Source organism: Anastrepha obliqua, chromosome 4 (assembly GCF_027943255.1).
Source record: "Anastrepha obliqua isolate idAnaObli1 chromosome 4, idAnaObli1_1.0, whole genome shotgun sequence".
Taxonomy (NCBI): domain Eukaryota; kingdom Metazoa; phylum Arthropoda; class Insecta; order Diptera; family Tephritidae; genus Anastrepha; species Anastrepha obliqua.
Window position 1 is genome coordinate 20,016,452 of NC_072895.1, and position 16,023 is coordinate 20,032,474.

Below are 16,023 nucleotides of genomic sequence, written 5' to 3' on the forward strand. Positions count from 1 at the left end.
CATATACACAGTTTAAGGGTAAGGCCTCGACGCTATTGCTTTATGTTACAATTAGCTTAGAAGATTTATTCTTTTAGTTAATATATAAATAAATAAATAAAAATAGTTTCCGGGCACATAAACAAATATAAATATGTACACACGTACATACATATACATACTCAAATTTAGAGGTTGAAATCTTTACAAAACCACTTCTTCGAATTAATGAAGGAACGGGCAATTTAGTTGTTCTGGAAACCACGATTTTCGAGCTGGAGACACAGGTTATATCTGTTCTGTTCTACTGAACCGATTTTGATGAAAGAAAATTTATATGACATAGAATTGAATTAAAAAATTCAACTACGATCTTCCGGAAACACACTTTTTTATTAGTTTTTTCGGACAAGAAACGGTTTTCCGTCTCTCAACGTCCGCCATATTGTATTTTTTTTTGTTTTTAAGGATCATATTTCCCACGATAACGACATTCACACTGAACAAGAACCTTTTTGTCATTTTGATTTTAGACACCAGACACTTTTTGAACGAACCTCGTATGACCAAAAAAACGTTTTTATTTTTTAACAATGAGTCAAAAAATAAAACACTTGAAACAAAAAATAAAAATCTTTTTTCGTTTCCGTTTTACATTCAAAAAAACACCATTCAAATGAGACTTTAAACATAAGAATCAATCGCAGAAATATTCTTTTATTTCTTATTATGGGTTAAATTTACTCATATCATTTTTGTTGTCACTTCGCAATTCATGAGACAAGAGGAGAAATCTGTTACACAACTAAACACCTGTGACATATCTGCCACCTGTCACAGCTTGTTTTTACCAGCAGCACCATAAGATACAGGTTGCGAAAAATTAATCATCCTATTGGAAGATTTATTAACTTTGCAAATGGCGTTGTACGTCAATCATATAATATTTGACAATCGTGAAGTACACCGCTGCAGTAGACAAACAGTTAACATACAGTATATCACCTTGTACAATCACACTGAGACATTTTACCTCGGTAGAGTGTGTGAACTCCACATCGTTTGGTGGAGGAGAGGGGATGAGAGAGATGAATGAAGATAATTGCATGTATGTGCGTAAATTACATTCACATCCTGTAAATGTTGGTCGAATTTCTTATGTACTGCGCGAAATATTTGCAGAGCAGGGACTTATTGACTAGTTTTGTCAATTTATTTGCTTCCTATGTAATTTTAATAATTGTTTTATGAAAACATAGTTTATTATACTGAAAAAATGAAATAAAACAAAATTTCAAACGTTTTAAAATAAATAAAAAAATAAATTTAAAAAATATTTAGAATGTTGTACATAGGAGTATTTGTATGGAAAAGCCGGTCATAAGTCGAAAAAAAATATGTCTAATCTCAGCAGAGAAACTATCTTCTTCAAGGTAGATAATCGGTTTATCAAATAACAGACAGACACCAGAATGTGCATAGCGTTTGGTGCCTGAGCATTGTTCATGGGAACCTAGTCATTGTTTTAACCATACATCTTTGTTCTCGTCAATTTTATATTTTCATAATATGTAATGGTTAACTGTGCTTTTGTTTTGTGAAGTGAACGAAAAAATCTTTTTTGGCATGGAAGGTTTCATAACAAGATTGCACTCCAAGTGAGGATTTTTAAGTCCTAGTAAAAAGTATTTCTTTTTTACTAAAATTTAGCATAGAATAGTGTTTTTAAATAGGTGTCAGACCTTGTCAAGTAAAATTGTTAGTGTGATCATAATATTTGGACCCTTGTCAAATATAAACGGTAATACAATTGCCCCCGCATGTCCACAATTTTATTTTCTCAGTTCTAAAAGTATGCACTGCAAAAACAGGTTTCTTGGCGAAAATTACTTGTTTTCACTTTTATGACAACTTTTTTTATGTCGCCTATAAAGACAGAAAGAATGTCTTTGCCCAAGTTCCTAAAAGATTTATCCATGAAATAAAAGATGTGACAAAAGAAGAAATCGCCTACATTGAAGAACAGTGCCAAGAACTCGAAGAAACTATAGTAAATTCTCCTAATGGAGCTACTAAAAGCACACTTTACTGCTTACTATGGTAGACGGAAAAGTCTGCAACGCAGCTACAGATACAACATCCACTATGAGTTGCTACATATGTAACCAAACTTCGAATGATTTTAATAAGCTGAAGAAAATAACGAGGCACTTAAATTTGGCTTCTCAGTCCTCCATGCTAGAACTCGTTTCTTCGAGTCCCTATTGCATTTATCGTATAAGCCAACATTAAAAAAATGGCAAGCACGATCAAAAGAAGCGAACAAAATATTGCAGGAAACCAAGGAAAAAATTCAAAAACGTTTCAGAGAAGAAATGGGTCTTCTTGTTGACATTCCGAAAGCCGGTTATGCTAACACCAACGATGGCAATACGTGAAGAAAAATTTTTGAAGACCCAGAAACCTCTTCTCGGATCATTGGAATTAATCAAGTGCTTATAGAGCTATTAGGAGTTAATATATATTAGAAGTTATTTCAAGCTGCTGCGATGTAGATCCTGTTAAGTTTGATGGATATGCACAAATTACAGCAAAACTTTACACAGACTTGTATGACTGGCAGCCAATGTCTCCTACCCTACATTAGGTATTAATACACGGTGCCATGGTGATCACTCATGCCATTTTACCAATTGGACAGTAATCAGAAGAGGCAGCCGAGGACAGAAATAAACACTTCCGAAAATACCGCCTGGATTTTTCCCGAAAATTTTCTAGAGTAGAGTGCAACAGAGATATTCTGAACAGGTTATTAATAACATCTGACCCATTCTTGAGCTGCACTAGCAAAAAGAAAAATAAAAGAGAAGAAAAGCCGTTTTCTGAAGAGGCAAAGAAACTCCTGATTCCGGGTACACCGACAATGGACGAAGATTAAGTCAGAGCTTATTCAAGTACTAGAAAAAAAAAATCATGAACCATTAATTATATGCCGTTTATCAATAACTTACGAAGTAAGTGTGAAATAGATATATTGTTTATTTAAATGATCATTTTTATTTAATTTTGTTTTATTATTGTGAAATATATTGTCATTATGATTCATAAACGTGTTTTATTAATAAATGTATTTGAAAAAAGTACTTAATAATTTTGACCGATTTTTGGATTGAAATACTTCTATGTGTGTTGGTACAATAAATGGGCACTTTAAAGTGAACTCCAAAAACTTTGTGAAAATTCACAAGCAAAAAACAAAAACAAAAATTTTAAAAATTAAAAACTATTTAGAAAAATGTTAAGAACGAAATTTTATAGTCTATTGAATTTAGGTTCAGCAAAGTGTAAGTTTGACGAGAACTCCGAAAACTTTGAGAAAATTTACAAAAAAAAAATTAAATAAAAAAAATTAAACAAAGGACTTCAAAAAAATGTTAAGTACGCACTTTTAAAGCCTACTGAATTTTGGTGCAACACAGTGTAAATTTGAAGTAAACTCCGAAAATTTTGCGAAAATTCACAAAAAAAAAAGAAATGATAATAAAAAAATTAAAAAAAAAAAAATTAAAAAACAAAAAATTAAAAAACAAAAGTATTTAGAAAAATGTTAAGTACGCAATTGTATAGCCTACAAAATTTTGGTACAAGAAAGAGTAAGTTTGAAATGAACACCGAAAACTTTGTAAAAATTCACAAACAAACAAAAATTATAATAAAGAAATTAAAAAAAAAAAAATTAAAAAACAGAAGTATTTAGAAAAATGTTTAGTACGCAATTTAAAAGCCTACTGAATTTTGGTGCAACAAAGTGTAAATTTGAAGTGAAATCCGAAAATTTTGTGAAAATTTACAAACAAAAAAATTTTAAATAAAAAAATTTACAGAAAATGTCTATAAAAAAATATTAGTTACGCAATTTTATAGCCTACTGAATTTTGGTACAAGAAAGTAGAAGTTTGAAGTAAAGTCCGAAAACTTCGTAAAAATTCACAAAAAACCAAAGGAAAAAAATTAAAGTAAAAAAAAATTTAATAAAGAATTAAAGAAAAAGTCTTTAAAAAATGTTAAGTTCGCAATTTTATAGCCTATTGAATTTTGGTGCAACAAAGCGTAAGTTTGAAGTGAAGTCCAAATACTTTCACAAAAAAACATTAGAATAAAAAAATTAGAATAAAAAAATTAAAATAAAGAATTAAAGAAAAAGTCTTTAAAAAATGTGAAGTGTAAATTTGAAATGATCCCCGAAAACTTTGTAAAAATTCAGAAACAAACAAAAAAATGAAAATAAAAAAATTAAAAAAAACTTTGTGAAAATTTACAAAAAAAAAAAACAAAATTAAAATAAAAAAAATTTCAAAAAAAATAAAAATTATTTAGAAAATTGTTCAGTAGGCAATATTATAGCCTATTGAATTTTGGTACAACAAACTTTGTGAAAATTTACAAACAATTTTTTTTTTTTATCGAGTTGATCTGTGAAATTTTTTTCATAAAAATATCTCATCCCAAATCAATTACAGTTTAGACCCACAAAAAAATTCATATTGACCAAAAATTTTAAAATTCTCGTAAGCACTTTAGCTACGGCTCTGAATGTTATACGCATTACTAAGCGAACAAAATAAATTTGAATACATTTGACAATAAGATAAATAAAATCCGCTAAAAGCCATAGAGCAAAAAAATTTCATAAAATAAAAGGACAAACAAACAGCACAAAAACAAAAACAAAAAAAAAATCATCTAAAAATGAAATTCTAGAGTGTGTGGATTTTCATCTTACCCCCTGAAGTGGTGCCTGGTGCGGGAACGGTGGACGTGGTAACCGAGCTGGGATTAGCAAATGTGCGCACCTGTGGACGAAAATTGAATTTGGCGCCGGAGGATTTCGCACCCATACCAATGGCCTCTTGATGCGATTTACCGCTGCGCAGCACAATGTAAACCTGTTGAAATAGAAAAGCAACAAAAACAAATAAAAAAAAGGAAACAACACTAATACAGTTAGTAACAACATTGAAATAAAATACAAACAATTTGTTAACAAGTATTTACAAGATAATCGAGGATTAAACAACGAAATTCCTACAAAGGTAATTTGTACGAACAGTAAACGGTTTTTCACTTTTAACTTTTTTGTTAGCTTTCTTTTTTTCATTTATTTCTTTGTGGACTGAGCGCAGTGACACTTACCTTACTGCCAAATATTAGACACAATAAAAGTGTCACCGTCAGTTGAGTGTGACAGAAGAAAATGATGTAGAGTAAGTCAGGATTAGCCGGTGATTGTAGGAATAGCCTGCAAAAATTGTTTGACATAGAGAAAGAGAGAGAGAGAGAAAAAGAAAATGAAAGAGGAAAATAAATTTGATGGCTTTACGTTGCCATTGTGTTTTGTGCTTTTCTGACCTTGCTGTCATTTTGGTGTCAAATTACGTATTATAATAAAAGGTGATCCGCATACAAGTCTCTTTTTAAAGGTAAAACCATAATAAAATTTTAGTAATGATTTTGTGAATTCAGTGCTAATTGAAACCCCTAGAGGTAGGGGTAAAATGCATATTTTTTTTTTGTATTTTACAGAATTAATAGGAAGAAAGTTAGTGCAAGACAAAACCAAACTTTTCCAATATAACAAAGTGCGAGCAATGAATTCTGTTAGAGAGGACAAACTAATAATTCGTGTATCGACTATTCTAAAATAGTTTGCGTCTGATTTTTTTAGGAATGGTATTTTTTCTATTTAAGATATAGGACGTGCTCTGTGTAAAAACTGCGGGGAATAGTTTTGTGGAACATTTTAACTCTCTGACTCTTCAAGAGATGGGCATTTTTTATGTCTTTTGTGAGAAATTGCAAACAAAAAATACTGATAACCGGGGACAAACGACTTAAAATATATCACAAATATATTTGCAAAATAGTTCACTTGCATGCAGCTATTTTCAGACCAGACCTGTCTGGCGGTCAATCCCTGATAAGAAAACGTCAATCAAGAGGCTAGATAAGTTACTATTCAAAGGTCGGCTATCCTCAGTATTACTTGGATGCTCCAAACAACGTCAACATCGGCTCTAAATGCTATGCTGCATTTATTGACAATTGGCCTATATTTTAGACAACTGGCCACCAAGCGACGCTAAGATTTGGGGGAATCATCGATGCTCAAGACAAACGACCAGGGGCACTCAAGTATACTTGGGATGCTTCCTGGTACTCCTAACACCACTGACTTTTTTGGCTGGTAGAATACATATTTAGACAAACCTTATACAATCCATTTTCCATACAGAGCGGACTGGGAAATTCGTGTAATAAATAATGAAAACGGGGGTCATATACTGTGGAAGATATACTGATGGCTCAAAGCTCAGTGATTAAGAAGTGGGAGGTGTGTCGACTCCGAAACCATTGGCACCAATATATCTTTTCGCTTGTCTGATCATTGCACCGTTTTCCAACCCAAAATCTTAGTAATCGCAGAAGGCCTTGTAATGCTATAGGAAAGTGCTTTGGCATACCACTTTGAAATTTTTGATGATTACTGAGTCTCAGCTATTAATGGGGGATAAATAAAAAATACAAATATCTGTGGAAGAATGTGTTTTTCCCAAAAAAAAAAATCTCAAAAATTTTTAATAAGAAAATAGAATTTTCCAAAAAAATTTCCAAAAAATAAAACATTAAAATTTCAAACATCCATACCAAAATATTGAAAATTATATTTTGTTTCCAATTTTCTTCAGTTTACTTCCTAAAAATTTCAAAAAAGTTTTTAATAAGAAAATCAAATTTTCAAAAAAAAAACAAAAAATTTTCAAAAATTAAAATTAAAAAAAAATTTTTTTGAAGTATGTTTTATAGCAAAAATAAAACATTAAAATTAAAAGTTAAAAAATTACAAATTTTTTTTTCATTTTCTTCAGTTGACTTCTTAAACATTTGCTAGAAGTTTTTAATAAGAAAATGAAATTTTCCAAAAAAACAATTTCCAAAAACATTATTCAAAAATTAAAATTGAAAAAAAAATTTGAAGTATATTTTATAGCAAGCAAAAAACGTTAAAAAAAGTCCATACCAAAATTTTAAAAATTATACTTTTTTTTAATTTTCTTCAGTTTACTTCTTAAAAATTTCCCAAAAGTTTTTAATAATAAAATAAAATTTTCCAAAAAAAAAAAAAAAATTCCAAAAAGATTTTTCAAAAATTTAAATAAAAAGAAAATGTTTTTTAAGTATATTTTATCCCAACAAGTAAAAGATTAAAATTACAAAAGCCCGTGTCAAAATTGTATATATTTTTTTTAAATTAACTTTAGTTTATTTCTTAAAAATTTCCCCAAAAAGTTTTTTATAACAAAATAAAATTTTCCAAAAATTTAACATTTTTCCCGGTATATTTTAAAGTAAAAATAAAGTATTAAAATTACAAAAGGCCACACCAAAATTGTGAAAGTTATAATTTGTTTTATATTTTTCTTCAGTTTACTTCTTAAAAATTCCCCAAATGTTTTTAATAAGAAAATAAAATTTTCCAAAAAACAAAAATTCCAAAAAAATTCTTGAAAAATTAAAAAAAAACAAATGTTTTAAGTATATTTTATAATAAAAATAGAACATTAAAATTATAAAAGTACATACCGAAAAAAAAATTTTTATTTATATAATATTTTCTACTAAAAAATAAAACAATAGAATTACAATATCCATAGTAAAATTAACTGTACAAAAAAAAATTTGTTTTAATTTTTGCATGTAAAAAAAAGTTAAATAAAAAGCCTAAAAAATATAAATATCATTTTTCCATTTTTGTTTTTTTTTAATTCCTGAAAACACCCTAAATTTTCGAGTTCTAGACCACCGGGACCCCTTAACCATCTATACTAATTTGCCTTTTTTAGTGTGAAAGTTAGGGCATGAAGGTCAATTTTCTTTATACTGGGTTGCCCATATTCGACGGACCCATGTGTTTTTTTTTAAATAAAAGAAAAGCACAATTTTTTTGATGTCGACGATAATAGTCATTTAATTTGGTTCAAGTAGATTTGTTGACTTCACTTTTTGAATATGACATCTCTCAAATGGCCACCTTGAGCCTGTACGGCGTATTGTGCCCGTTTTGCAACATTTTCCATAGTTTTAGCTAACATTTCGGCTGGAATAGCGGCAATTTCCTCACGGAAGTTGTTCTTGTGCTCTTCTATGGTCTTTGGCTTATTAATATAAACCTTTTATTTTAAATATCCCCACAAGAAGAAGTCAAGTGGCGTTAAATCGGGCGAACGCGGTGGCCAGTCAAAATCGCCATTTTTCGACATCAAACGACGAAGAAACAATTTCTTCAAAAAATCGATTGTGGTGCGAGCTGTGTGTGGTGGAGCGCCGTCTTGTTGAAACCAGAACTGCCTCATACGCTTTCGACGAATAATTGGCATCACAAAAACGGTTATCATATCGCGATAATGCTTCTGATTGACGGTAACAGCTTAACCATCTTCATTTTTCTTCTTCTTCTTTTGTTGAATGTAAATTTCAACAATTTGGGAGCGCTCGCGTGGCGTGTACTGTTCCATGGCAAAAATCTGCTTGGACTGACGCTTCCAACGCGGTATGTCATTAAGCGATCTGACGATCTGACCTGTCAAAAGATACAGGGTTGTCAGATGGATGCGTCGAATATGGGCAACTCTGTAGTTAAATTCTAATCGCCTATTGGTTTGTCTATCTAATCTAATATCCCTAAATTGAATCAACTGATTTCACTAATGCTTGGTGCTTATAATTAACTAGAGTCACTTAGTATAGCTGCGTAAAATAAAATTACATCTCACTTCAATCCATTCAGCCCGCTTCTTAGTTCCCTACTCGCATCACAACACTTTTCAAACGTGCAGCATCAAAATAGCCTGCGATTCGTGTGAAAGCAGAAACTTGTATTTGGATTGCCCTGTTGTTAGTTAGCATATGTAAGCACTTAAAATAAATTGTGTTTGGTTTTTTTTTGTTTTGTTTTGTGTATTTATTTACTTTGTGTGACCAGTACTTACATGGAGACATTGAGGAAGCAAGTCAGCAGAAATTCATTATAGATGGCCATCGAAATGAAGCGACTCTCATTGAATTCGGACGGCGCTTTCCGCACCATAATGCAAAGACGCACACCCCAGGCGAGAAATAGAACCTCCACTGTGCGGTAATAACATTTCGATGAGTGGGAAGTTGTATAATAGAAAAAACGAGAAAAAGCAAAGTAGTTAAGTAGGTAAGTAAAATATTATTTTAGGAAGGTCGAAATAAACTTTTACCGATGAAAGCATTTGCTGTTGATTTTTATGTATTTCTTCTTATTTTACTTAATTTTAGTTACACTTAAAACAGCTTAAAACTTCTTAAACGTACACTGTCCTCTTTATTTACATGAAGACAATTCATGCAAGTGAGTAGAGTGACATTTGCGCTTTAAAAAAAGCAAAATAATAAAAAATTTAGAAATAAGAAAACTATTCAAATGCAAGAATTCATTTACATTTTGCCGGAAGTTGAAAGTTGTTAAGCTGCTTTAAAATTTATGCGAATATTGATTTAATGATGTGCGCGTGGGCAGGAAAAAATCTTAAAAAAAATGTAGGTTTCTACGATATTCAAGAGTGAGTGCAAGAATTTTTCTTGCCTGAGCGTAAGTTTTTTGTTTTTTGCCAACATGAACGCGACAGTTTTCGTTTTGCAAAATCCTTTAGCCTTTGGTAATATTTTCAAATTTTTCTTGAATTTTTGCTTGTCGCACATGTGCTGCGCATATTTGATTAAGTAAGTAAGTAAGCAAGTTCGAATCTTTGTTTTTGTACTTGTACAACTTAATGTGACACACATTTCATACCAAACTCCTGCATGGTTACAACAAAAATACTTGTGAACAAGTGGCTTTATGCATTTATGCACGTACAAAACCCCTGTGTGCCTATGTATGAATGTGTGCGTGCTTCTTTGAGTTTGAAATATACAAAATTTATAAAAAGAATAATCAGAAAAAAGACGCACACGGGATTTATAATACACAAAGCTACTTAAAGGCATTATTATTTAGGTAATTTCGGGTCGTGATGACTAAAACTTGGCAGCTCTCGAAATATTCGATTTTAACGATTCTCTAAACCGAAATTTATTTTGCGTACGTCCACTTTTTGTTTATTTGTTAGTACAAGCATCCGATTTTTTTCTGTCTTTGCAAATAAAAACAAAAATACAATATATAATGCAATTTTTAAATGTAACTTATGTAAGTAAAACATCTGTGAAATATTAGGTTAGGTTAGGTTACGTTGACCAAGATGGCTGAAAGCCATCACATAGACCTATTGGTCTTTAGTGTTACCAGATGGAGCTAAACCTTTACGTTTCTTTTTAGTAGACTTCTGGTAATAAGCCTGTGGTCTTGGCGAATCTAAGTAAACTTTGGAGCTTTATCCCCGAGAGGCATTCTAACTTCTCATATTGTCAAGTTCCTAAGCATTTTAATCTGGTTCTAGCTAACGCAGGGCAAGAACGTAGAAGGTATTCTAGAATTTGCCTATCTTCCACTTCATTGCAAAATTTTTGCAGTTATCGTTGTTTGCGATTGTGCCGCTAGCGAATTGTGGCCTGTCGGCATATCGACGATATATCTCCTTTCCTTTCTAGATTGGGCTACTACGAATCTGGCGTATTTAGCTGCATTCTGTGTAGACACGGGTTTTGCAAGTGGCAAGATTGTTTCTTGTAAGTAGTATTTAAAGGTTTCATTATGTCGATTTCTTGTTCGAATTGTCTCTAAACAGCGCTTTTGGCAATCTCATCTACAATTTCGTTTCCTGCAATGCCCTGATGGCCGGGTACCCCATAGATGTGCATCCGTCTGTCTAGGGCTAGTCTCTCTATGGCTTCCCTGTCCTAAGAACGACTACAGATAGAATTTCATATGAACTTATTGCCTTTATCACCGCTTGATTGTCAACTTCTATATATATTTTGGAGTTGCTCTATGTCTTTGCGACTATTAATTCGGCAGCCTTTTTTACAACAAATACTTCTGCTTGAAAGATATTGCCTGATACCTAGCTCTGCGCAAAGGATCTCCACTCCTACTCCGTCTAACATTTTCGAGCCATCGGTAAATATATTAAGAGTATTTGTGTTAGGCTTCGTTCTCTTTTCCATCCCTCTTCTTCTATTGTTGTTCGAAATTTCTTCACCCAATTGCATTTCGGAGTCATATAGTCCATTTGGACCCTGTAACTCATATCTATTGAGCTACGTCCGAATGTTTTACAAGTAAATTCGCCTGTTGCGCTAAGTCTTACGGCGGATTTAGCTACTAGACATTCCGCCGCAATATCAATCGGTGACAAGTTGAGTATTCTTTCAAGCGCTGCCGTTGGAGTAGTTCTCAATACACCTGGTGGGCAGAGTGTACCAAGACGTTGAATACTTTCCATAGGCTTTTTATATGACGGTTTTCTTAGCGCAGTCCACCACACCAGAGCGCCGTATAGTAATATGGGCTGAGTAGCACCAATAGATTATAGCAGGACCCATGTAACTCCCAGCATATTTTTACATGCGTATAGTGCGTTACTGGCTTTTTTATTCCTAGTTTACTATCCAAAATTACTCCAAGGTACTTTGTGTGGTTTTTAAGAGTTAGTTCCACGTCGTTTAGCTTTGGGGGTTGCCAATAGGGGATCTTGTACCTTCTACTAAAAAGTATAATATCCGTTTTATCAGCATTTATCCCTAGGCCTGCCTGTGTTGCCCATTCATGCACTGCTGCGAGTGTATTATTCATTATGTCACTCACGGTGTTTAGGTATTTTCCTGTCACTACTATGGCTAGGTCATCTGCATGTGCTACTAGTTTCGATGCCTTACCTTCAAATTTCTTTAGTAAGTCATTAAGGGGGGAGCCTGCTTTAGAGGCTTCAAAAAATCGTAAAAATTGCGTAAATGTCTTCCCAAACTATCCAAGAATTTGTCCTCAAAATTTCAGAAGCAAATTCAAACTATTTTCGCAGTTACAGAAGAAATCGTGAGCAAGCGTCGAGCAGGTATATGAGCAGCCGGATCGAATATTTATTTCCTTCCCAAAAAAATCCACGTAAAAATCGATTTTTTGAAGCCTCTAAAGCAGGCTCCCTCCTTAACTGCGAGTGGCCAGAGAAGTGGCGATAGAACACCACCTTGTGGTGTACCCTCGCATGCTACTTTAGTGAGTTTAGCTTCGTTCCATTCCGTCTTTAATATTCTACAACCTAACAGGCTCTTTATCCATGAATAAACAGTGGGTTCTGTATTCGTTGTATTTAAGCCCCTTAAAATAGCTTCGCTCGACACATTGTTGAATGCAACATTAATGTCTAGAAGTACTCCTAAAGCATATTCCTTGCACTCCAGAGCTTTCTCTATAATTAACACAAGTGAGTGCAACGCAGTCTCTGTGGGTCTGCCTTTAGTATTTGCGTGTTGTGCCTTAGACATGAAGTCTGACGACCTATTTTCTCTCAAAAAAAAAAAAATGAATTTTCTCTGTGAAATATTAGATATTTAGAAAATATTTCAGATATAAATGAAAAAATTCCTTTAATAGTTACAAAAGTTATTTGCATCAGAATAAAAATGCTCATTTTTGCATTAAACAAACTGGAGTAAAGTTTGACAAGTGGCCACCGCAAAATTAATTTTTTTGAAATCATTGATTGGGTTTCCTAGTAACATAAAATAAAATTACATATTAATAATATAAAGTAATAATATACTTTTATATTACAAAAATTAGTTTGTTCTTGTGTGTTTTTTTTGGCTGTAAACTAGCGTAATTAGTTACATAGTTTAGTTGAAATATGCCTTTACATATTTATATGTGTGCTAAGTAGCTCGTCGTCCGTACCGCATAAATAATTGGGAAAGCACCATTGCAGACGCGTTCGCTTTAAATTTACATATTAAAAGCTGAAAGCTGAATTTCCTCTGTGATAATTCTCTCAAATTTTCTTCCGCTTTGCTGCACTTTACCTACACTTACATTTAAATTTTCTGCTTAAATTTTTTCCTTCTTGCATACGTAAAAGTGTGCTGCGTGACTTGGCACACTGGGTTTGTTATATTAAAATACATGCGGTCATGCTTCCCAAATGTGGTTTTGGATATACCCACATCCTTACATACACAAACATATGCACATGCATGCGCGTACGTAAGGGTGCACGTGTTGTTCAGGGCCGCATGCAAGGAGGGTTTAGGTCATGTGAGTCTTCTTAGATGAAGCGGTTCTGAGGAGGTGAAAGCGGCTTAAAATAAATAATTGTATGAATATTCTAACTCCGCTAGAATTGATTTCTCTAAACAGTGAATTTACATTTTGGTTCTAAAATTGTGACCGCCGCACTGAGGTGTATTCCTAATTGTAAGCCCTGACACTTTCGATTATTTGACTCTCACCTTCACTGCTCTTCAACTATTTTTGACCTAAAATGACTTGAAACATCACATATTGACTACTTACTTTTTTTAATATTAATTTTTTTATGAAAATATAGTTCAACAGTTTTTTATAAAAATATTTGTAAAAAATTTACAAAAATTCGTAAAATTTTCTTAAATATTAGTTTGGGCAAAAATAAATCCATTATTTTTTTATGGTCAATCTTTAGTTGCTGGGTGATTCTGCGATTACGCAACTTCGATTATTTCTTTCCTATCGATCACTAACGCCATCTAAACATTTTATACTGAATTTTTAGAAAAATTCTGGACAGGCGGTTTTATCTTTTCAATTCAATTCAGCTCAATTTAAATTTTCAATTCCAATGGCAGGTTTCACGGTTTGAAGTTGACGTTGATTTTTTGTTGAGATGTTGCGCATTTCCTCTATATAGCGAATTCGCTTAACAAATGAAGAGATTCAAGAGGTGCAAACAAAAAAATTTACCGCCTTTGCATAAATTTATAAAATATTTTTTGGTAAATAAAGCAAAGGGTTTTTTCATTAACGGGCTACATGGGTTTCGTGGGTTCAAAAATCGAGTTTAGTTTCGGAGATATTTTTATTGTTATTGAAATCTTTAAACGCGTTTTTCTCGGAACCGTGCTTTCAAAATCGGTTGTCAAATGCTCTCGAAAACTACTCAACCGATGTTGATAAAATTTTACACACGTGTTCGAGATACAATTTACTCGTGCTTGGGCGAAGAATTTTTTCTCAATTACAACTATTTAAAAAAAACAAACCGACACGCAAATTTGACCGAAATTCTCATTTTTTTGGAAAAATGTCTGCCATAATTCTAATTTTTACTTTTTTTTCTTTCCTTTGTTCAAGCACGAGTTTATGGTTTTAACTAAAACACTTATTTTTGTTTTTTCATTTTTGATGATGAACGCAGACGCACCTTTTTTCGAGGGGTCACCGGAAATGACGTCACAATGGAGGAGTTTTAATTTTTTTTTTTGAAAATTTCAGAAATTATTCTTAAAATATGTATCTATAAGCCGGAAAAATGTTTGAATTAAATAAATAATTTTTACATAGAAAAAAAAAAATATTGAAAATAGACCTTTTTTCCCGACGAAACCCATGTAACCCCTTAAGACCTTCGCCTCATTTGAAATGGTGTTTTTTGGGTGTTTCTTTAAAAGCACTTAAAACAGAGCAAAAAAGGCTTTTTTTTATATTATTTTTTTTCAATATTTCATTTCTTGATTCATTGTTAAAAAACAAAAATTTTGTTTTTGGCTATACAAGGTTCGTTCAAAAAATTGTGAGCCTTCAAAAAATGGTCTTCACATGGACAATGGGCACAGATATATCCGGTGATGAAATAAATTTTAAATAACATAGAATTGATGGGGTTATCGTGTGAACTACGATCAATTGAAAAAAAAAAACAATAACAACATTCATACTGAACAGGAACATTTTTTCTCTTTGATTTCAGACACCTGTGAGTTCCGGAATCCGTATCGCCAGCGACATACTGTTTTTTGAAAGACCATTTTTTGAAGGCTGAAAACTTTTTGAATGAATCTCATATGGCAAAAAGAAAATTTTTGTTTTTTAATAATGGATAATAATAAAAATAAAAAAATAAAATAATCAAAGCAAAAATAAAAAGTCTTTTTTCGTTTCCGTTTTATGCGCTTTTAAAGAACACCCAAAAACACCGTTTCAAATGAGGCGAGGGCCTTCTGCGTGATAAGATTTCCTTTGAAAAAAAAAAAAACATTTCTTGTTGCAACATTCATATAACTGTCATGGATCCTATTCTTCTTCTTCGCGTCACAGTCGGTGTTGGACCATAGTTTCTTAGGCAATCTTCCTCCAATTCGCTCTCTCTCTCTTTCTACACTTTTCCAATTACGAACGTTTATCAATTTGAAATCTGCTTCGGCGTCATCTTTCTTGTTCGGCCTCTTTTTCTTCCTCCTATTGGAAGTAAAATAAACACTGTTCTTTCAATTCTTTCCTTTTGCATCCCTATGATGTGGAAATATGTGGAATCCATCATCATCCGCTGCGCTTTAATAAAACGAATTTTATTCGCACCACCAATAAACTTTTAAAATTTCGTTGTTGTAATGGATACGATATGCGGCCGCCGTAGCCGAATGGGTTGGTGCCTGACTACCATTCGGAATTCACAGAGAGAACGTTGGTTCGAATCTCGGTGAAACATCAAATTCAAGAAAAACATTTTTTTAATAGCGGTCGCCCCTCGGCAGGCTATGGCAAACCTCCGAGTGTATTTATCTGCCGTGAAAAAGTTTCTCATAAAAAATATCTGACGTTCGGAGTCAGCTTGGAGCTATAGGTCCCTGCAATTGTGGAACAACATCAAGACGCACACCACAAATAGGAGGAGGAGCTCGGCTTAACACACAAAAAGGGTATACGCGCCAATTATATATATAATGAATACGATACATCTTCAAGTCGAATAGGATAGTAGATTTCTCTCCTAATGCTTCCTTCAAATCATAATAGCTAGTTTATATCAGTAACTTTCAATGCGTTTG

General features: G+C 32.6%; 1 protein-coding gene across 1 annotated transcript in view; it reads right to left on the reverse strand.

Moving 5' to 3' along the window:
- Positions 1-16,023, reverse strand: part of LOC129243565 (uncharacterized) — a 262,008-nt gene that overhangs the window by 17,820 nt on the left and 228,165 nt on the right. Inside the window, exons 10-12 of the mRNA XM_054880668.1 lie at positions 9,027-9,165; positions 5,173-5,278; positions 4,763-4,925 (exon numbers count right to left, since the gene is read on the reverse strand). Of these exons, the coding sequence (XP_054736643.1) occupies positions 4,763-4,925; positions 5,173-5,278; positions 9,027-9,165 (408 nt within the window). The remainder of the gene's footprint in view (positions 1-4,762; positions 4,926-5,172; positions 5,279-9,026; positions 9,166-16,023) is intronic.